The 22921-nt window shown below is 42.0% G+C and overlaps 1 protein-coding gene across 8 annotated transcripts; it reads left to right on the forward strand.

Annotated features, from left to right (window-relative positions):
* The first annotated feature begins 1818 nt into the window (after positions 1-1818).
* Positions 1819-22500, forward strand: PRKAR1A (protein kinase cAMP-dependent type I regulatory subunit alpha). Of its 8 annotated transcripts, none has more exons than XM_030534292.1 (13): positions 1819-1896; positions 2537-2642; positions 3723-3793; positions 4660-4838; positions 12618-12791; positions 13553-13644; positions 13889-13950; positions 14477-14523; positions 15503-15661; positions 16576-16636; positions 17166-17287; positions 18130-18211; positions 20041-22500. In XM_030534292.1, the coding sequence occupies exons 4-13, from the start codon at positions 4662-4664 to the stop codon at positions 20211-20213; spliced, it is 1149 nt and encodes a 382-aa protein (XP_030390152.1). In that variant the 5' UTR covers positions 1819-1896; positions 2537-2642; positions 3723-3793; positions 4660-4661; the 3' UTR covers positions 20214-22500. The 8 variants fall into 8 exon arrangements, with proteins under 8 accessions (XP_030390152.1, XP_030390154.1, XP_030390150.1 ...); XM_030534290.1 differs by having other exon boundaries at positions 1833-1921; XM_030534293.1 differs by having other exon boundaries at positions 1833-1921; positions 3726-3793.
* Positions 22501-22921: the final 421 nt, after the last annotated feature.

A 22921-nucleotide genomic window follows, 5' to 3' on the forward strand; every position in this document is an offset into this window, starting at 1 on the left:
CCCAGCCCGGATCCGGGGCCCTGCGCCCAGCCCGGCCTGCCCGTGCATGGCCCTTGGGGCTCGTACCCAGCCCGGATCCGGGGCCCTGTGCCCAGCCCGGCCTGCCCGTGCATGGCCCTTGGGGCTCGTACCCAGCCCGGATCCGGGGCCCTGTGCCCAGCCCGGCCTGCCCGTGCATGGCCCTTGGGGCTCGTACTCAGCCCAGCCCGGCCTGCCCGTGCATGGCCCTTGGGGCTCGTACTCAGCCCAGCCTGGCCTGCCCGTGCATGGCCCTTGGGGCTCGTACCCAGCCCGGATCCGGGGCCCTGTGCCCAGCCCGGCCTGCCCGTGCATGGCCCTTGGGGCTCGTACCCAGCCCAGGTCCGGGGCCCTGTGCCCAGCCCGGCCTGCCCGTGCATGGCCCTTGGGGCTCGTACTCAGCCCAGCCCGGCCTGCCCATACATGGCCCTTGGGGCTCGTACCCAGCCCGGATCCGGGGCCCTGTGCCCAGCCCGGCCTGCCCGTGCATGGCCCTTGGGGCTCGTACCCAGCCCGGATCCGGGGCCCTGTGCCCAGCCCGGCCTGCCCGTGCATGGCCCTTGGGGCTCGCACCCAGCCCGGATCCGGGGCCCTGTGCCCAGCCTGGCCTGCCCTTGGGGCTCGTACCCAGCCCGGATCCGGGGCCCTGTGCCCAGCCCGGCCTGCCCGTGCATGGCCCTCGGGGCTCGCACTCAGCCCGGATCCGGGGCCCTGTGCCCAGCCTGGCCTGCCCGTGCATGGCCCTTGGGGCTCGCACTCAGCCCGGATCCGGGGCCCTGTGCCCAGCCCGGCCTGCCCGTGCATGGCCCTCGGGGCTCGCACTCAGCCCGGATCCGGGGCCCTGTGCCCAGCCCGGCCTGCCCGTGCATGGCCCTTGGGGCTCGTACCCAGCCCAGGTCCGGGGCCCTGTGCCCAGCCCGGCCTGCCCGTGCATGGCCCTTGGGGCTCGTACTCAGCCCAGCCCGGCCTGCCCATACATGGCCCTTGGGGCTCGTACCCAGCCCGGATCCGGGGCCCTGTGCCCAGCCCGGCCTGCCCGTGCATGGCCCTTGGGGCTCGTACCCAGCCCGGATCCGGGGCCCTGTGCCCAGCCCGGCCTGCCCGTGCATGGCCCTTGGGGCTCGCACCCAGCCCGGATCCGGGGCCCTGTGCCCAGCCTGGCCTGCCCTTGGGGCTCGTACCCAGCCCGGATCCGGGGCCCTGTGCCCAGCCCGGCCTGCCCGTGCATGGCCCTCGGGGCTCGCACTCAGCCCGGATCCGGGGCCCTGTGCCCAGCCTGGCCTGCCCGTGCATGGCCCTTGGGGCTCGTACCCAGCCCGGATCCGGGGCCCTGTGCCCAGCCCGGCCTGCCCGTGCAGGGCCCTCGGGGCTCGTACCCAGCCCTGCCCAGACGCAGCGCCCTGTGCCCAGCACGTGCCGGGCCCTCGCGCCCCGCCCGGCTCCAGCCCGCGCCGCCCATCACGCCCCCTTCCCAGGCAGCGGGGAGGCTGGAGCCGAGCGGGGCGGGGCGCAGCGCTCCTTAAAGGAGAGGAGGGGGCTGGGCAAGGCAGACCCCTGAGGGAGGGGAGCGGAGGGCAGGGCAGGTTTGGCCCCTTTAAGGGGAGGCCGGGGCGGGGCTGGTTGCGGAGCCTTTTCAAAGGGAGGCGAGCGGGGAGGACAGAACGCGGCGCCGTAGTCCCTTTAAGCGGGAGGCGACGAATGTGTCGGCAGCTCCTTGAAGACGCTGACGGAGTTGTGCGTCCCCTTTAAGGTTGCCGGGGCGACGGCTCGCAGTGAGAGCGAGGCGCATTGACGTCAGGTTGGCAGGCGATTGGCTAAGGTAGCTGGTTTCCGGTGGGAGCCGCCGCCGCCGAGATCACCAGCGAGGCCGGGTCGGGGGTGAGGGAGCCGCCCGGACCCCGCGGTGAGCGCGGGCCCCGCCAGGCTTCTGGGCGGGCGCTGAGGCGGGAGGCGGCCCCACGGGGGAGCGCGGGAGGCGGGACACGGGTGGGGATGCGGGGGCAGGTGGCGCGGAAGGCCCGGCGGGAGGGGACAGGCGCTGGTGGCCGAGGAAGGCCCCGGGGGAGCGCAGGGCGCTGGTGGGGGGGCAGGGTAGAGCACTGGAGGGAGGGCGAGGAAGGCCCGGAGTGGGGGGGAGGGCAGGGCACTGGTGGGGCACCCAGGAGGTGGGGGAGGAGGGCAGGGCCAGGCCTTGGGTGTTTTGTTTTTTGGAGGGGGGAGACCTGGGGGAGGATGGGCTGGGAGCAGTCTAGTGGCGATACGGTGTTATGGCCTTGTGTGGGAGCATGAGCATTGGAGGAGCTTTGCTGTGCTGGCGGGGGTGTGTGTGTGTGTGTTTTGCATGGGGTGGGCGTGGGGAAATCTCCATTCTCTGCGCACCCCTGCAGAAAGAGGCCATTTAACTTTATTGACATGCACCCCTGAATGGGAATCCTGCCTTAGCTGATTCCTGGGAGAGGGTGCTACCTCCTGCAGGGAATCTGACTTGACAGCGTTACCTTTTCCACCTGAATTGCAGGGATCCCAAGTTGGGGTAATTTGGAAGGAGTTTCCTTTATGTGCTGCACCAAATCCAACCAGTAAACCACAGATCTGCCAAGTTTTGCTTCACTGAAAGTGAGAAGGTATTATAGCAAAATTATTTAGGTTTTCAGGGTTTACATTGGACTTTAAAAATCCATCACCTTTCTTAGAAGGATTTTTGCAAAGGTTTTCAATGAGACTTCAAATTTCACTTATTTAAGTCTTTTTCTCCTTCAGACTGTTGCTGCTTATAAATCCAAAACTAATCTCAGAATGAGGGAATCTTTCTCACAAATGGATGAGGCTAATTTTTCAGCTGCTGTTTGGGGGGATTCCCTCACCCCATGTGAGGAGCATATTTTGTGGTTTGAATATATTCTGGTTGTTCTTCACATCAGGATTCCACGTAGAGGCTTCAATTTTGGCATTGGAGGTTGAACTAAAAATTAGAGATGGGATGAAGGTCCAAAATTTGGATCAGGATTTATAACTCCCCGTAGTATAGGGTTGTTTGGGTTCTCATAGTAAAGTCATTGCAATTGTGTATAGTGGCTTTTTAAATACATTTCATTGTTACAAAATGGAGAAAGTTCAATGGAAAAAATAGGGCTGGCTTAGTTGCTTGATGTGTACTCCATTGGCATTGTTTTTTCACAGTAGTCTCTTTGAGCCACTAGCGAGTTATGTTTGCTGTCTACCTGCATCATGATGCTTTTTCCGTAGACTCTTAATTTGCAGGCTGTCTTGGAGCCACAAAAGTTACTCTTGGACATTTAATTAGTCTACTTATTGACCTTCAGCATGCAAGTTGTCAAAACAAAAGGGGTAACTATAGAACTTTCAGGCAACCTTTCCTCGGTGTAAACCACGTGTGTGTTGCATAAACACTACAATGTAGCTGCTTCTCTACATACTTTTGTTGAGATAAGTGACCAGAATGCAACCTGTTTGAAGTGTTGTCTGTTCTAAATTAGCTTTAGTCCTAAATCTCTAGTAGGACATTTCAAAGGAGCATAGTTAGTTATATTGACTCTATTGCTGTGTATGCTATGTTTGTTAATCTTGTGCCTAAATGGAAAAAGCATGTGTAATAGGACTGTAGCACTTGGATTTTCGCAGTGACTTTTAAGTAGCATGTTTAATATCTGATTTTCTGTCTAATTTTTTTCCCCTCCCAAAAGCAGATACTGGGATCAGCACACTGCATTATAAATTCTCTACGTATCCAGAGCTGTCCCTATCTGTGCCCCAGGTAACTTTCTTTACATGTGTGTTTTATGTAAATGCCTTTTTAAATAATCCTTGATTATTTAATATTTTTACTTTAGCCTTTTCTCTGTTAACCTTTTTTTTTTTTTTTTGAGAGCAACTTGCATAAACAAAAATGGATAAAGTAACATGGAAATTTTCACTCACTGGAAGTTATGCTACTAATAAATCCTATTAAGATCTGGCATTATATGTATTGTTTTGAAATCTAATAGTTCTAATTACTGTGAGCATACTTCAGAATTAGTGTTTTAGTGTAAATGTCACCCCATTTTCTTTACTTTGAAGTAAAGAGCATCTCCATTGGGCAAACATCTGTATTTCCATGGCTTTTATGAGCTGTCCAGGGAGCTGACTTTTGCTGTTACCTTAACAAGCGTCACCATACTTCAAATATTTTTAAAACTTGCCTCTGTGGTGTGAGAGGGACTTCACTGGGGCAGGAAATCTGTGCTGTAATTGACAGCCTATGCCCATATGACTCCATGTCTTTCAGAATGCTCAGGGGGCCAGGGTTGCTGAGTTTCATTCAGCTGGGGAGCGGAGTTAGGGAGTGTGAGGGGAATATCTGCTCCTGTTGGGCCTGTGGGAATTTCTGTAGAGCAACCCAAGGTTCCCACTTCTTCCCAGATGCCAAGTACATCACCTCTCTGCATTGCTGGGCCAGAGCACAGACTTGGGAATTGAACATTTATTTTAATTACTAGCTCTGCAGATAAGTTAGGGCTTTTTTTAAGCAAGATCACTGCAACAAAAGTGAATATGAAGCACAGCTAGGCAGCACGTCAGCTGGATCATCTTAGTTCTCTATGTAGTTCATGTAACTTTTTTTTTTTCCTTAAACATCAGCAATGGCAGCCTCTAGCAGCAACACCAGCGAGGAGGAGCATAGCCTCCGAGAATGTGAACTCTATGTCCAAAAACACAACATCCAGCAGCTTCTGAAGGACTGCATTGTACAGCTATGTACAGTCCGACCCGAGAGACCCATGGGATTCCTCAGGGAATATTTTGAAAGATTGGAGAAGGTAAAAATAAGTCTGCAGAGCAGGAGGGGGAATGCATTTATTTACAGTCTCTCTCGTAGTTTCTTAAATTAAAGACTGAGATTCAGATTTGACAATATTTTTTATTAATAGTTTAAGTTTGAAACTGAAACAAAGTATTTGTTTGGAAAACAAAGTGTCCTTTCTGTAGCTAAATGCCAGTTGCTCACTAGTGAAAAGCATCCCTATAGCAACCAAAAGTATGCCCATATGATGGGGAGAGAGAGAAACTAGTAAGGAAACCGATTCAAGTTAGCTACTGAAAATAAAATCTGTCAGTTTGGTACTGGGGTCAAGAGGTGGGACATATGGCCTGATTTATGATGACCTAAATTATTAAATTTATTATGTACAACCCTAAAGTGTATTAGTGATGGATGTTCAACTTTTATATTGAGGCTAATTAATTTTCTGTAGTGAGTTGCAGATTTAATATTGGTGAGGGGGAAAAGTAGTAATCCTAGCCAGACTTGTTCACTGAGAATTAACATTTGGTGACTTTCCTCTTGTACTTCAGCTGAGACTTGTACCCACATTTCAAATAGGTAAACTTGTCTTTGCTTTCTGTCCTGATCTCAGTGTTTCTGTTAAATGGCTGGTACAATCTGTCCCAGAGGCGAACTAAATGATTCTTGCACACACCTTGTGTAATATACTCTGGGATCCTTGTGCATGGAAAGCACTATGTAAATATGATCCTCACATTCCAATGCCCACTTTTGCAATGAAGACTAGCTCCATTGAGTGAGTGATTATTTAATATACCTATTTCTTATCTCTGAACATCTTTACAATAGCATTTTTATGTAAGCTGTGATTAAGGGCAAAACTTGATATAACTGATCTTTTCTACCAGGATATTTATATCTAGTACTTTTCTGTTGCTGGTTACTATCTATGATACTCTGCATCTGCAAACCAATAGTCTTTGATAAGTACTGTGGTGGCTATTGCTGTCACTTCACATTATAGTCAGTTGCAGGCACTCTTGTTATATGGATTTACAGAATCCATATGTCAAGGTTCCTTCCCCACTCTGGGCTTTAGAGTACAGATATGAGGACCTGCATGTGAACTTCTAAACTGAATTACCAGCTTAGATCTGGTTTTGCTGCCACCACTCCCAAATACTAGCTCCCTTCCCTGGATAGTCTTGAGAGACTTCTTCACCAAGCTTCTGGTGAACACTGATCCAACCCCTTGGATCTTAACACAAGGAGAATTTAACCATTCCCCCCTCCTTTCCTCCTCCAATTCCTGGTGAGTCCAGATCCAATCCCCTTGGATCTTAAAACAAGGAAAAACCAATCATGTTCTTAAAAAGAAGGCTTTTAATGAAAGAGAGGTAAAAATCATCTCTGTAAAATTAGGATGGAAAATAACTTTACAGGGTAGTCAGATTCATAGAGCCCAGAGGAACCCCCTCTAGCCTTAGGTTCAAAGTTACAGAAAACAGAGGTAAATCCTCTTAGCAAAAAGGAACATTTACAAGTTGAGAAAACAAAGATAAAACTGACATGCCTTGCCTGGCTGTTACTTACAAGTTTGAAATATGAGAGACTGGTTCAGAAAGATTTGGAGAGCATGGATTGATGTCTGGTCCCTCTTAGTCCCAATAATGAACAACCCCAAAACAAAGAGCACACAAACAAAATCCTTCCCCCCACCAAGATTTGAAAATATCTTGTCCCCTTATTGGTCCTTTGGGTCAGGTGTCAGCCAGGTTACCTGAGCTGCTTAACCCTTTACAGGTAAAACGATGTTGGTTCTCTGGCCAGGAGGGATTTTATAGTATTGTACACAGGAGGGCCCTTCCCTTCCCTTTATAGTTATGACACCATATGTAATATTTTTTTCTCCTTATTCGAATTCACTTTTGCTAATAGTTTTTCCCCTCTGTACTTCAATCTGTAGAATAGCATAGGTCAAACAGCAAACAAACTATGGCATCTTCCTTATGATTCTGTCATGCAGACCACTGTTTAGTTATTGGATCCATCAGGGAATGCTGCAGATTTTAATACAAACTCTACTATTAGGCACAATATCTGAAGAAAAACATCTCTTATCTTGTGGCCAAGAACTGAGATAATCTTCTGTCCAACTTCCTACATTTTTAACCCGAATGTGTAATTGCATCTTCAAGAACGGTCTCCGTAAAATGCCTTTAGCAAACTACCCAACTTCTGTAAAGTTCACTGATTGTCAGTCTGGGGTTTGAGTTACTCTAATCACAAATAGATCCTAAATTCTGCATTTCAGCACTTTTTAGTGTAACTGTTTTGAATATTGCAAAATAATTACCTTTTTAGTGCATTTAGTTCACAGTATATAACTAGAATAACTACTGGGATGTAAAAGGGGAAAAGAGACATGTTTCTGTGTAGTAGGCTAACATGCAGTGAATGCAATATTTAATCTGGCAAAAGAAACTCAAATTCCTTTTTATTAAGACAACAGGTCCTGCTAGCTCTGTACTTAAGTGTATGTGTTTGTCCAGGCTGAAATAACTCAAGGTTTTTTTGTTTCAAATGTAGTAAGCTGTATTCACTCAGAGTCCAAACCTGTCGGAAGGTTGAAAATAACAGTAGTTCAATATTTACATTTTCCCCCAAATGGATTTTTGTAAATTTCAGTAAAGGTCCTTTAGTATTATCAAAGATAAATCACCATATATAATGTTAACTGACTCTAGTGCAATCTCTTTATTTTATTTATTTCTCTCTCTCGTTAATCTCAGATGAAAGCATGATATAAATTTAAACACTTTGCTTGTCTTGAAGTCCATTTTTATATGCAAACTTGTATTTAAAAAACAAAAATTGTACTCTTCTCTAACTAGTTTCCTCCATCGGGCCCACGGATTCTAAACTTGGCCTTAGTCTAACTAGATGTCATAACACCTAAATAGCTATCAAATAACAGATCAGCAAAGTTTTAGTCTAGTGCAGGATGTCCTCTGACATCTGTGGCTGAAGAGCACAAGTGCTAAGCACTATTATTAATCACCTCCAACTTCTGGGTGAGTGAAGAGACTTGCAAAGGAATGTGGCCTTTGGACCTTTAAGTTCTGTTTTGTCAGAGATGCATCTCTGACAAATCTGTTGATATACTCCTGTAACCCTGTTAAATGGGGGGAAGATAGAGGTTGCTGTGGCAATATGGACAAAAAACATACTAGTAAGAAACATTACTTTAAAAATTGAGGCTAAACATATAACTGAAGTAAAGATCACTGTTCAGCTCTTCCTTTCTGTAGTTCTATATTTCTGATTACCTCTTCCACATGATGTATCTGTAACCATGATTCATTATTTTGTCTTAAAAGATTAGCTTCCATCTGTTTGGAAAAAATCAGTTTTGAAACTTCTACCTAGATATATGTATTAAATTCCTGCATCCAACTTATTTATAGGAATTATAGCCTTTTTTCGTCCTTTAAAGTAATTTGGTGAAGAATGCTTCCATATGAATCAAACTACTACACTTTAAATAAAATGTCCATGTAGTTGGTCTGCGTGTGGCAGACCAAGGCCTTTTGTGTGTGTGTGCTACTCTGCAAACATGTGACTTACTTAACACCAGTGAAGAAGAATAAGTTACTAGCTACACAGTACTGTGCCTGGCCTCATACTCTGGCTTATGAGCTGTAGAAGCTTAGTGTAGATAATGCAAAGGTCACTACTACAGTCAGTTAGGTAATTGTTAAAAAATGGACGTAACTGTCCATGGGCATAAGTAGACTTTAAAAAAAAAATACTGTCAATATATAACTGTGTAATACAAAAAAGATTTAAATTGTCCTGTTCCCCTGTGCTGTGCCATGCTACCCCCTCCCCAAATGCTCTCTCATGCTTAGGAATTGCAGGGCACTTGACACAGTGAGTGACTTATGTACAGAACACGGGCACAATGAGATTATTTCCCTTAAATTCACCTCGCTGTTGTGGATATAAAGGAGATCTTTTAACATTCCTTATTTTAGTATTAAGCCATCAGATGCTAACTTTTTTTCTCAGATGTCTAGAATGGCATGCTGATTTGCTACCGTCCATTAGAAGTGCAAATTGCACAGAAGCAATGGAGACTAAGTCACTTAATGAGGTTTGGGTTCAGAAGTATTTTAAAATATCTAACTGTGCAGTCCAATAGTTCTGAAACCGAAAGGGTACTTCCTATAATGGCCTATTAAAAAATGTTAGTCTTGTTCCTAGATAGAACTCTAACTTCAGAATACTTACTCTCTCTCTCTGTGTTATATATAGTACACATTATACAGACTCATCACATTTTCTAGATATTTGGTCATGTAACAAACATTTAAAAAAAAAAAAAAAAAAAGTAAGTAACTGTTAAATGTTTGCTTGACTGTCCACACTAAAATGCTCTAAATTGTCTCTAATGCCATAATTTTTTGTGACCGGATGATGGTGTGAACAGTTAAAACCCCAGTCCTGGAAGCTGTCAGAGCAGCTTGCAAGATCAGGGTCCAAGTCAGCAAATGACACCTTAGTACAGGCTTAATGCGTAAGTTGCTGTCATTGATAAAATTGTCTTCCTTTTTTTGGAGGAATGCGACATCCCTGTAATTATAAAGGCTATATATCGCAGCTAGATATTGGTCAGAAACGTTTTGCGTGGGGACTGGCAAAAGAATAATCATATAAACTGAGGGGGGAAAAGTGGAGTTTTTGACCTATTATCACAAATTATGATTAGATTGTAAACTCTCTGGGGCAAGGACTGCCATTTACTAAGTTTGTACAGGGCCTAGTACAGTGGCTCTCTGACTTAGGTGCTACTGTAGAGCATTTATACCAGTTAAGACCTTTAACACCTGAAACTATGAAAAGGGATACTAATTAAAATACTACTGCTGTCTGGTATAACACTTTTGATTGCTGTAAAAGAGTAATTTAGCAAGATACACTTCTACCTCTTCAGTTTTATTTAGTAAATTTGAAAACATTTAGTGTATAGTTAGTTTCACCATGTCCCTTGTATCATAAGTCAGTTACCCTATTGTTTGATTGGACCTTTCACATGGGAGAGAAATCATATTTTAAAAAAAGAACATGAATGTTGAATGACAAGATTTGGAAGGGTAATTTTGGGTTGGACTGTGTATTACTTTCAGTACTCCTAACTCTTAAACTTACTGGACTTCAAGTTGTGTTCCTCCTGATATGTCTATAGTATTGGAACAAATAGAGTGGATGTTGTGTCACAGATAAATAGATATAATTTAAAAACAACTTTCTGTGTATATTCTGAGTATGTGTGGTACGGCCATCCTTGGACGTGGGCAGTGGAAGATGAGTGAATGTTTGCAGATGTTGTCATATATGCCATAGAAGGGATGCTGTCAAATACTGTAGTTTAAACCCAACCCTTATGTCATTGAACTATTTTTAACAAAACCTGAGTGTAATGGACTCTTCCCTAAAAATAGAAAGAAGTTTAAATATCTCCCAGCTCTTTGAAACATCACACAATATTTCATTCCTGCATGAGAAGCAGGAAGTGAAACTGACTAAACAGGCCAGTGGAGTTTCTTTGGCCAGCAAAGAAGCATAACATGTAAACTCGCTGTAATGTTTATCTGATTTTTCTTTCCACAGCACTCTGGTTATACATAGCATTTAAGTGGCATTGCATGTATATACGGAGTGGAGGATGGCAGGCAAGCAGAACGCTGCCTGACGGTACATGGGAGGGGAGAGTGTGGTCAAGGACATTGGATCAGAGCCTGCAATTAAGTCGCCTGGGATCCAGGCACAGCAGATAGTTCCTCAGTTTTTAAGTTCTTATCCCAAAGTTCCATACCAAAATGCTTGGAGAACTTAGCTGAAGCTGTCATGATTTTAAATACTTTGGTTCCACTTTTGGTTCTAGCAATATCAAATCTGCTACTTAATTCACTGTCTACACTGCAGCTAGTAGTGTGATTATTGCAGCATTGGTGTTGGCTTGAGCCAGCCACATGAGTGCAGATCCAGGACATCAGACAGGCATGGACTCTTTCAGCTAGTCTGAGCCACCACTAGTGTGGCAACGTCCACACTGCTATTTTTGGTGTGCTAGCTTGAGCTGAGCTAGTGTAGTCTGTCTACCTGCACTGGGAATAGCACCTCCTACCTCCAGTGTAGACCTACCCCGAGTCAACTCCTTCAGTGCATATATGTTGTGCTTAAAGTACTGCACAGGATCTTTTCAGGGAGGATAAGGCAAAGCGCCACATTTATTAGTAATACATGTATCAATCAACACTACATCATATGCATACGATATATATTAAACTCATGCGCGCACGTACACACACAAGCACACTCCGTCATGGTGGTGGTGTTACTAACTAGTTGCTCCCCTTAACTTCACTGGCCTGGTGAGTTAGATAGGGGTGGGCTGGAGCTTCTGTTGATCCGGATCAATGTTCTGATGTTGACAAGATGAGACTCAGGATCCTCTGCAAGACACCTCATGTTTATAGCAACTGCCATCTCATGCAAATCTATACTAGATGCAAAATCTGTGTCTGTCAGTTGGTCATCGGTGGTGCTTCCTTCTGGGTGTTGTCTTAATGCTGCCACATTTATTTTCAAAGAGGGTGTTTTCAAAAGAAGGTGCTGGCTTCTAACCCCCAAGGCCGTCAATGTGTCTGATCTTCTTATAGAGCCCACTTGACAAGTTCTGTTGTTCTTACATCTGGGTTCCATCCCCTCTCCAACCCTTGCAGCTGTCTGGAGGTGCTTGCCTTCCATGCCTTGCTCATTCACTCAACAAGGCAATTGATGAAAAGGGGGAGATCTCCTCCTCCTCCTCCTGAAAAGACATTTTTCTTCTACCTTACCTATCCTTAGGGGCTGTAACATTATACCAAGGCTCAAAAGAAAGTTTATGTATAAGGATTTGATGCAGAGTTCCTGTATCAAAGGACTTGATACAAAATTCTATGAAAATAGAGGGGTTATATGGGAAGACTTGATACAAGGTTATATGAAGAGGCATAATACAAAGCCATGTGAAAATGATAGTTATGTGAAGATGCTTAATGCAGAGATTTATCTATAGATAGAGAAACCAGTATTCTGGATGACTGACTAGCTAGATTTAACTTTATTTCAGTTCTGATAGTCTGGTGTCTCTCACTCAACTTGACAAATGATCGGGGGGGGGGGGGGGGGGAGACTCTTATAAAAGCTAACAAATCTGTGGCTTGGAATGTAAACCAATGGCTGGATTTATGAACACCAATATCCATCCAATAACTCATTTATGTTTGTTAAAATAACCTAAGGTTATTAAATACCTACTTTTGTCAATGATTTGACTTTGTTTTCTAGCTGCTTCTATAACATGGTTTTCTGGGTAATTGCTCTTCTATCTTTAAAAGCAAAAAAAACCCCAAAACAAATTAGTCCAGGGAAAAACTACTGGGCTTACTTATTGAATTCATCCTATGCAAGCGGCAGCACTTAAAAGGTGGAGTTCCTCCATTGTGTGTTGGTTACGTCATGAGAGTGGGGTGAAAGTGCCAGTTTATTTTAATAAGGAAAATAGATTTTTGAATGACTCTTGTGTCTGTTATGCTGCTGTGTTTTAAAGCAGCCTTACTGTTATAGAAGTATCTTCCCATCTGCCATAGTATGAGATAATAATAGAGAGGAATCTCTTATGTTGGCAGACTGAACTGGAATATGATATGTAACTGCATTTTTATCCTTGGATTATGTGACACGGAAACATCTCCTTCCTGTTTAGGAGGAAGCAAAACAGTTGTTGAATCAACAGAAATCTGGATCACGTTCAGACTCGCGTGAGGATGAAATCTCCCCTCCTCCACCTATGAACCCTGTGGTGAAGGGCCGAAGAAGACGTGGGGCCATCAGTGCAGAAGTCTACACAGAAGAGGATGCTGCATCTTACGTTAGAAAGGTGGCCTATACTTTAACCATTCCCAAACCCATGCAAATCTAATCTTTGGTCATATCTAGGCCTCTCTGTTATCCAAGGGGCATATTGATGTTCCCTGTGTGTTGCCCCAGTGATGTTACATAAATGCATACCAAACCATTGCAGTTTTGTGCATGAATTCTGGATAGTACCCAGCTGGTGTGGCCTTGCTAACCCACATGGTAGGTCTACAAAGCAGTCATGCCAAGCCAGCATGTTTACTCTGGGTTGTAGCCTGTGATGCATGGTATCAAGGCTTTGGTTTCACTTGAGCCATTCCCACATCACATCCTGTTCTGCTGTCTTGCTCCATAAAATCTTTGGATATGTTTCCTCTTGTTTCTTATCTCCGGCAGAATTTCAGTACAGTGCACCATTATGGTGGAGCAGCTTTCTTCCATCTTTTTATGGGTATATTGCTACTTGTTTTGAGCAAACCCAGGTCAAAACAGATCCTTGGGGTCTGCGGGAGAAATTGCAAACTTCAGCATGGAATTGTATAGTTAACCTTAAGAGATCACTTATGCTATTTTCTTTATACTGACTCAAACAGACCTTAAAAAAAGTGACAAGCTTTTCCTCTTCTTTCTACAGCATTTGAAAGAAAAAATGAGGCCATGCAAAATGTTGGCTAATGTTTTATTGCGGTAATTGGATTAATTTAGTTGGCCAACTAAGTGCAAAGATTTTTTTTTTCTTCAACATTTATCATCAGAGTTACTTTGGTTTTGATTATGCTCTAGGTTATTCCTAAAGATTACAAGACTATGGCTGCTTTGGCTAAGGCAATTGAGAAGAATGTGCTATTTGCCCATCTTGATGATAACGAAAGAAGGTAGGAGCTAATCTCTTAATCTGGCTCTGCTTTGCTAATAGTATGATTTCACTGTTGCTTTTTTAAAGCTTTTAGTGTTTTTTAAAGAACAAACATGCAAAACTGAACAGCTTTATGGGAGCAGTCAGTCCAGACAAGTCAATAACTGGAGAAATCCTGAAGAAACTACTGACATTTGAGAGAGAAACACATGTGCATATAACAGGCAACCAAACTGCTGATAACTTTGAAAAATCTCTTCCAGTGACATCTTTGATGCTATGTTCCCAGTCACCTACATTGCAGGCGAGACTGTGATCCAGCAAGGTACGTGACAGTGCTTGCATTGGTAATGAAACAATTTTTGTAGCTTGTGAGAAGATTCTGGATCTATGGGTTTGTTGTTCTGCTCTTATGGCTGTAAGAACACTTGTTGGTAGACCCTGCTTGCTTGTTTTTTATGTGAACCACAACTTTCTTTGGGGTGGGGGGGAAGGAGAGTGGAGTCACTGCAGGTAGTCCCTGTCTGAATCAGCAGCTTAAACTCTTTTGATGGTTTTATAGTGAATTTACTGGGGAGACGTAAGGGTGTTGCTCTCTTTCATAACAGCAGGTGTCCCTGGCACAGGTAGAATGAGAAAATGCGCCTGTATTGACAAATTTTTCCAGCATAAAATAGGCAGTGCCCTTTTTTAGCCCTATCAAGGCATCTTCTGGCAGGCCTGGTGCCAAGGGTTAATGTATTAAACCCCCAAACTGCCTTTTTAATATTCCTCTGCTATTTTTTAATAAAACATGAATCACTTTACAGCTCTTTTTGCAACTGAATTTTGTATCTGTTTTTTTTCTTTAGGTGATGAAGGAGATAACTTCTATGTTGTCGATCAAGGAGAAATGGATGTAAGCTTTAGTAATGGCTGAGACTTGAATTGTATTAACTGTGAATGTATCCACCCCTGCAGAAATACTAGTAACCTCTTGAGGCCTTTCTTAATTTCTCATTTTTACATAATTTTTTCTCTGGCAGAACTGTTCTGTTATCCATTCTTTTGGGATATTCCTTTAGAACAGGATCCTTCTCAAGAAAGCTTATTTTGTCTGTTACTCTTTGATCCTTTTGAGCAGCTCTGTGGATGGGACTGCCCAACTGTGCAGAATATGAACACATCCTATATTGTGCGACTCCAAATGAACAGTTTGCATGCTGACAATGTTTCATGCTATATGAGCACAGAAACAAAGGGAGAGAGAGTATTCTGGGGTAATCCAATGATTTGATTTTTTTTATTTTTATTTATTTATTTTATTTTATTTTATTTTGGTCAAAGTCCAACTTTCTTGATCAAGGTATAGTCAAGGTCCAGACTCCAGAGACAAAAATAACAATGCTGATAATAAGTAAATAGACTTTTGCAGTCTGTTCAAAAGCATCCGGCCCACCTATTGACTACCCCTGGAGTATACTCCTATAGTTGAGGCACAGGACTAGTAAAGACAGACCTGGGTTTTATTCCAATTTTTGCCATAACCTCTTGTGATCTTTTCTCTGTTTCCCCAGCTGTAAAACTGAGTTAATACTTCACAGGTCTGTCAAGTTCCGAGACTTAAGTTCACAATCCTTGGATGAAAAATGGAATGTACCTATGAAGTAGTATTATGATAGTACATACAAAGACAGTCCTTTCCCCAAAGTCTTTGAAATCTCAGTACAACCTGGAAATGGTGTCTCATTCATGCTTAAATAATCTCCAGTCTTTCAGGGGTGATCTAAACTGGAATATTTCCCTGTGTAACATAGTTTAGCACAGAATAAGAGGAAATTTTAAAGTATCTTTGGCCAGTTGTTTGCCCTTATTGACCAATGTGTGTTTCCTTTCAGGTGTATGTGAACAACGAGTGGGCAACCAACGTTGGTGAAGGTGGCAGCTTTGGAGAACTTGCCCTGATTTATGGAACACCCAGAGCAGCAACTGTCAAAGCAAAAACAAATGTGAAATTGTGGGGTATTGACAGAGACAGCTATAGAAGAATCCTTATGGCAAGTTCTTTTTTTTTCTTGTTTTGAATGTATGGGTTGTGCAGTTAATTCAAGGTAGCATATTTACTCAACAGGAGCATCTTTTTGTGACCTTGAGTGATCATTCCAGTTACTATTGGTCACTAGGCCCTCTGTCTGCATTGTACTGCAGAGGGACTTTGTATCAAAAAGAAACGTCAGACTCGTTTAGGTCATGACTAGTAACAGTGTTGTCATTCACACAGATTTTGTGTGCATCTGGCAAGAAAGATTTTGAGTGTCTTGTTAGGCCAAGACAAATCTTAAATTACAAATGCAGTGTTTGATTATTATGGTATCTGTGCTTACATTTAATCTGCTATAACAGTGTGATTGATTGCTCTTGTTGGACTTTGATTCTCCTACTCTCTTAGCCTGCCACTTTGCTGGCCTGTGTTTAAATAGTCATAAGTGACTACAGTCAACCATTCAGCCTAGAATAAACATGAGGCTGATCCAGCAATCCTTACTCCTGCCAGTAGTCCCTTAAACTCCAGCATTGTTACTCACATGAGTAAGGGTTGCAGTATTGGGCTATAAATTATGTAAAGCATTGATCATAATTGACATGGGCCAATCTATAACTCTTATCAAATTTCATTACAAGAAGAATGCATTTTTTTGAGTATTTAGGGACAGTATATTGTGCAAGCTTTTGCCTGAGTGCCTTCTGAGAGGTGCTGAGCACTCTCAGATCTCACTGAAGTCAGAGATTTGAAAGCACTGACACTTTGCAAATTTGTTCCCTTAAAACAGAATATATTAAGTCTTGTTGAATTGTGTGGCCTTTTTAGTGGCTTATCTTTCACTTTTCTTTAAAACTACTAGAAAATTATGAATAGAAAATAAAAGCTTTATCTTGGTGTTTGTCTGGATTTTTTTTTTTTTTGTAATAGGGCAGTACATTGAGAAAGAGAAAGATGTATGAAGAATTCCTTAGTAAAGTATCTATATTGGGTGAGTGAGAAGGTTTCACTTTAAAATTTGATGTAATGGTGGATGTAGTGAGGTGGATACCCAGTTAAACCTCTGTAGTGGTAATCTGTTAAAACCAAGTCCATAGCGTGTGCTGCTTTTTTTGCATAATCCTAAGGCAATGTCTACACTACACTTATGTCGGTGTAACTTATATTGCTCAGGGGTGTAAGTAAGCCATCCCCTCTGCTCCAAGCTGCATAAGTTTCATCAGCAGAAGTGCTGGTGTGGACAGTGTTATGTCAGTGGAAGAACTTCTCTTGCCTACAATGCTGCCGCTGCGCTGTTGGGGGTGGATTATTTAGGTCAAGGGGGAGAGCTCTCTCAGTCGGTTTAGAGTGGCTATACTGGAGAGCCACTGTAAGTTCTCTAGTGTAGCCATATCCTAAGACTATTATAATTAAGGTCTTGATTTTTACAAATGTGTACTACCAGAGAGAGAGAGAAATGTTTTGAGAGTGGGAACAGAGATTGCATGATGCATACTAAAGCCTTTGTTGACTTTGTTTAGAATCTCTGGACAAGTGGGAGCGTCTCACTGTAGCTGATGCCTTGGAACCGGTACAGTTTGAGGATGGACAGAAAATTGTGGTGCAGGGAGAACCAGGAGATGAGTTCTTTATTATCTTAGAGGTAAGGGAATGTTACTTCTGCTTAGTATGTTGAGTTACACAAAACTAAACATCTGGTTCTAGGAATTTATTTTATTCTCCTTGACTGTAAAATTCTGAGAATGACGTGACTAAAACTTACACTTTTGGGAGCGCAGGCAAGGTGAATGTAAACTTGCTTTGCTGTTTTAACATATGGCACTTCCAAGAGAGTGAGGTAGCTGGTCTAGTCCATAAATCAACCCACTGAAGTACCTGCTAGTCGAGGGAACTGGAAACCCTAGATATCCTCTTTTGGTGGGTGTAAAACTATTCTGGTCCTATACCTGAAAGTAGCTGAAGGTGTTCTGGTATGTACTATAGTGCATCTCTAGATAAGCAAGCATCTCCAGAAAGTGCCTTGCTAGTTTCATAAAATATGAACCACAATATTTCCAAGGACTCTTTTTTTTTCTTAAGTTGTCTTGATAATCCATAGTATCGCCCTCTCAGACCTGCACTATTTCCCTAATTTTTCTGAATACAGAGGAATAGATCAGGAGATGGCTAGTAACGTTTCTTGTTACTGGTTCCATTATCTCTTGAGTGTTTCCTGCTAATCAAATTATAAGATGCCTGTAAAGTAACAAAGAAGACAGTAGGAATTCTATGATGCATATAAGTACCATCCTATGGGGATTTAAAGGAGAGACCCAAAGGACCCTTGTTTTAATATGAATGGATAGTGACATATGTGAAGTGTGTAATGGGGTTTTTAATGGATAAGACACTTCCTGTATGACATACTGCAATGAAGCTGAGTTCTTGTGAAAGTTAAGATGTTTCAAATGATATTGGCAAACTTCTTTTACTAATTGATTAAAGGGCACAGCTGCGGTGTTACAGCGGAGGTCGGAGAATGAAGAATTTGTTGAAGTGGGCAGACTGGCACCTTCTGATTATTTTGGTGAGTTACATTGCTGCAGGTATAATTGGCTGCACTGTTGTCATTGTGTGTCTCCATAGCTGGGTGATATATCTCTCTTACTCTGGGTTAAGAAGGTGATTTGTGGCAGGATGGGTTTGGTTATCTGCCAGTTGTTGAGAATATCTGTTTTGATTAACTTCTATAACTACACTGATAAACCTTTGAGTACCATGTAAATGACTAACAGCTCAGAAGTTCATGTATTGTGGAAAGGTGGTACCATCTCCTTTAGTTCCAAGGTCTCAACCATCTTCCATTATGAAGACCTCTTTAGCCTCTGTATTTTTAGTTTAAAAATTGATACATTGATAGCAAAGGAAAATATTTAGTTGGATAGAATATAATATTTATTGATTTATGGAAAACTATGTAAATCAGCTTCAAACAAACTCATGTATATACATTTTCTTCAGAAGGGCTTTAATGTGTGTGTGTGTATATATATATGTTGCATCTGTTAAAGTTGTGATGAAATATACATTTCTTTATATTTTAAGACTATATTTTGTGGGTAATGTAAAATTAACTGTAAATTACTTTGCTTTTTGAAGGGACACTAACTTGATCATGTACAGGTTTTTTTTTTTTTTTTTTTTTTTTTTTTAAATCTGTTGACTGACTTTTTTTGGGTCCAGCAATCTTTAAATAGTGTAGTAAATAGTTCTTGAATTGTGTCTGTTTTCGCTTTATTTTTAACTCCTCTGCTGAGGTTTAAAGAAATATCTTGGAATGGCTTCAGAGCAATGCAAAAAGTGCACAGGTCTTCTCTCCCTCTGCTTTCCTTTCGTGCAGAAGCCTACCTATGGCCTATTCAGTTTTTCAGCTTTGCTGTTAATTTAATTAGCATTTAGGCTCTTGCAGAGCCTAAAGAATGTGCAGAGGACTAGTAATATGCAGGGTCCTCAGGCAGATGCATGAAACTGGAAGTGCACCTTACTATCAAAAAAACCATTGAGGTTGAGTATATGCAAAGTAATCACGGGGAAAAATGTCTATTTCCTCAAACTCTTCACTTTAGTATTTGCAGGGTTTGCTGTAGCTACACATAGGTACAGAATGTTCTCGTGGAAATAGAACTGCCAAGTTGAACATGTCTCTGTTCTAGGTATTTAGGGTCTGTGATAGGTAACTGTGGTGTTACTTAACAACTGTAACAGGTTTTTGAAACAAAGCTTTTTGACTTTGTGTTTTTTTTTTTAAATGGGAAGCTAGAGGTTTCCTGATATGGGATCTCCATTACCCCGCTGCCAAAGCATATCTAAACTAAGGGAACTGTTTATCTCTCACATTTAATAGTCCATAGATTTCAGAGCTGCTTGTATTCAAATGGTGCTTTGTTGGTTTTTACATTTAAAAAGATGTCCTCTGATACCAGCTCCTACAATCCTTATGTTTTGCTAAGATAAATAAACAGTCATTTCTGTGACATGTTAATAATTATGCAGGTGCTTTACTGTAAACGGTTACTCTTTTGTTTACCACTCATTCACTAGCAAAATGACTTGGCCCTCCTATGAATAGTGAAACCTGCACAAATAGACAGTGCAGCAAACTGTCCTGAACACCCCAGAGTATCCCCATTTTTTTAAAAATACAAGTCTGCCTTCATAGACAGTATTCTTGAAGCAGCTGACTTGACAATCCCTTCAATGGTTTCTAAACATTGATTGCATTTTTAATACAACTCTATTCAGATCTTTCTGATCAGTGCTAAAAATCCGGGGTTATCTACTCTGCACTCTTGTAGCAATTTTAAATAGTGTGGTAGCTACAGTTCTTTTAACTGTGTTCTTGCTTTGTCATCCCAGGTGAAATAGCTCTATTGATGAACCGTCCTCGTGCTGCCACAGTCGTTGCTCGTGGCCCATTGAAATGTGTAAAGCTTGACCGACCCCGATTTGAGCGTGTCCTGGGTCCGTGCTCAGATATTCTCAAACGAAACATCCAGCAGTACAACAGCTTTGTATCCCTGTCTGTCTGAAATTTTGCTCCCTCTCAAATACATGCTTCACGAATGCAGACTGCTTTATTCCCTTGTGCAGAGCCACATGGCCACTGGCATTCGCAGCTTCCTGTCTGTTTAAAGAAAAATTGCTTTATCAAAGCACCATTTTTATTTTAGAGCATTAGTTCTGTGCTCTCTATCCCATTAAATAGAAAGAATTCTATGGAGACTTTTGCTGTTACTGCTTCTCTCTATGCAATGTCTAGTGTCCGAGTTGGGCCACCGCTGCCTTTCTTTTTGGTGAAGAGGTCTCCTGGCACGAAGCTAATTGCCATAGAGTGAGGATGTAACAGCGGAGAAATTTTTTTTTTACAGATACTTTTCAAATTGTTCATATTTTTAGGTTGTGGTCCTAATCTACTGTATTTTTTTTCAAAGGAGAACTGCCCTTGTAATTGAGCTACTCTATATTTAAATTTTCTGGGTACTGTAATCCTCAGTTCAATCCTGAGGCGTCAGCTGCTGTTACAGCCACAGTTGAAAGTTAGCAGTCGCTCTGTACCCTTGTACTGGTTCAAGATTGCTTGGTTATGTTTTGTCAGGTTTCATGTAAAAGCTTTTAAGGTTTATAGTTCTGGTCAACTGCTGCAGATATTACTTAGTTACCTGACCCTCACTGCAACTGATCTTTGCCTTTCTTGTTGTCAGCTGTGGATTCACTCCTCTAGATCATACCTGTTCATATCCATAGCCAAACTTTGGGTTAAACTCTTACCTTCAGTCACTTGTCCTTAGACTGGCACAAGAATTGTACAACTACCCAGCTAGTGCCAAATAGTAATGTTTGTGCTCTGGATGCAGTGCAGGAATTGGAAGCGTACGTTGTTTTGCCCTGTAACTTTTGCTTGCTACTTATTTCACAGTTGACTCTGTCCTTTCAAAAGATTCTTTCCTCAGTTAATTCCTTGGTACCCGGGATACTAATTTTTGCCTGTTCACAACCAGCATCAGATGCAGGGTGGAGCAGCTAGCCCAATGAGATGAATAGAGATGCCGGGGAGAATGAGGCAGAAAAAGTGAATGTTTTGGTTATTCCTGCTACTCTATTGTTTTTAAGTGTGTATATATATATTTTTAAACCAACCAGAAGTTATTTTACCTTTTTAGTTTTCATTTTAAAGTTAGTCTGAACACAAATACTGCATCTTCTGTTTCCTGCCCAACTTTTCAGATTCACATGAGAAAATATTTTACATATTTTTGGAAACTGTTGCTGAGTCTTAAATGTATTTCAGTATTTACCAGCTTTGTGTTGTATTATTCTGTGCATACCAATATTACCCAACAAATTTTACTGAATTCCACAGTTCAATAATGTAGGCAACTTAAGGCTTCCTTTAAACTGTAATTTATACAAATTAGAGTAGGGTTGTATTTGGGAGTGACAGCAAGCATTTTTGTATTCATTCTGCAACTGTTTCTAATGATAGATCCCTTCTTTTTTTTTTCTTTCTGAGGTAATTGGACATGGTAGACTACTTTCCAGGCTTGTAGACATTTTAAAAATGTTTGCTAATCAGACATATATACAAAGTTGACGGTATCAGATCTTTGCGGTTTTAGGAATATATCCACAAACTCCCTGTGACTGGATTAATTGTGAAATGCTTGCATTGTGTGAACTATTAGTTTTTCAAAAGATCTTTGAGTAGAGGATTCCTATCGGTGCTCTACAGGAGTAAACAAAACTAGTTTTCTAAAACGATATTCTTCAGTTTTCTATCTAACTAGGTTTTTTCTTCATATATTTTAGTTACTTTGAAGCTTGATTTGATCCTTGTTGATGCACCAAAAAACAGACCCACACCTATGTAAACTAGTTAGAGCTCCACAAAAAAAATGCACATTTTTTATATAATGCTTTCTAATCAGGTTTCACTATTGCATCATTTTAGCTTGCTGTTTACTCCCTTTTGTAGTTTTACCTACAAGAATAAGATAAACCAGCTGAGTCTGAGTTAAATATTAATCACAGTTATAGCTTTACCTTTGTGTGCAATTTAAATATGTTTGAAACCACAATTTGGCATAGTTTGCCTTAGCTAACATTCAGAGCTTTAGAAGTAATCTCTTGCTAGGCCACCTTTAGCAAATTTATGAAGTCTACTGCCCTAGAGAGCTATAGTCAACCAGAGGACCATTTTTGTATCGTTATCTGACTATATAAGTCTGATGTACTGTATGTGCTAATATATTATTATTCCTTTTGTTATAGATTGTCCTAATGGCAGGTAAAGCAATAAAAATGATTTAAATTCTTAAATGCAATGTCTTTTTCTCCCCCCTCCTCCCCATGTATCTTATTTTGCTGTGGTGTTCAAGGATGAATTGTTAATGAGTTGTAGGAAGCTAAGTAGCTTAATGCATTAGCTTTTTACCTCTGCAGACTTGAGTTCAAATCACCGCTTAGCTCACAAATGAGAATTCCTTTCACCGCACTTACCCTGTGGTCTGTTTTTTTTTTTTTAATAGCTAGTAAAGCTGTTCCTCTTGGACATATAACATCTTGGTGGTGGTTTTTTTTTGTTTTTTTTTGTTTTTTTGTTTGTTTTTTTTTTGAGCCCTGACCATTCTGAGTTGTCTGTCTAGCATCTGTTCCCAGGTATTTGGTGCACACAACAACTAATAGAATAAATGTTTGTAAAATCTGCATCTTGTGCCTCTTCTCCCTTCCCCTAATCTAG

The sequence above is a fragment of the Gopherus evgoodei genome, chromosome 15 (genome assembly GCF_007399415.2).
Source record: "Gopherus evgoodei ecotype Sinaloan lineage chromosome 15, rGopEvg1_v1.p, whole genome shotgun sequence".
Classification (NCBI taxonomy): domain Eukaryota; kingdom Metazoa; phylum Chordata; order Testudines; family Testudinidae; genus Gopherus; species Gopherus evgoodei.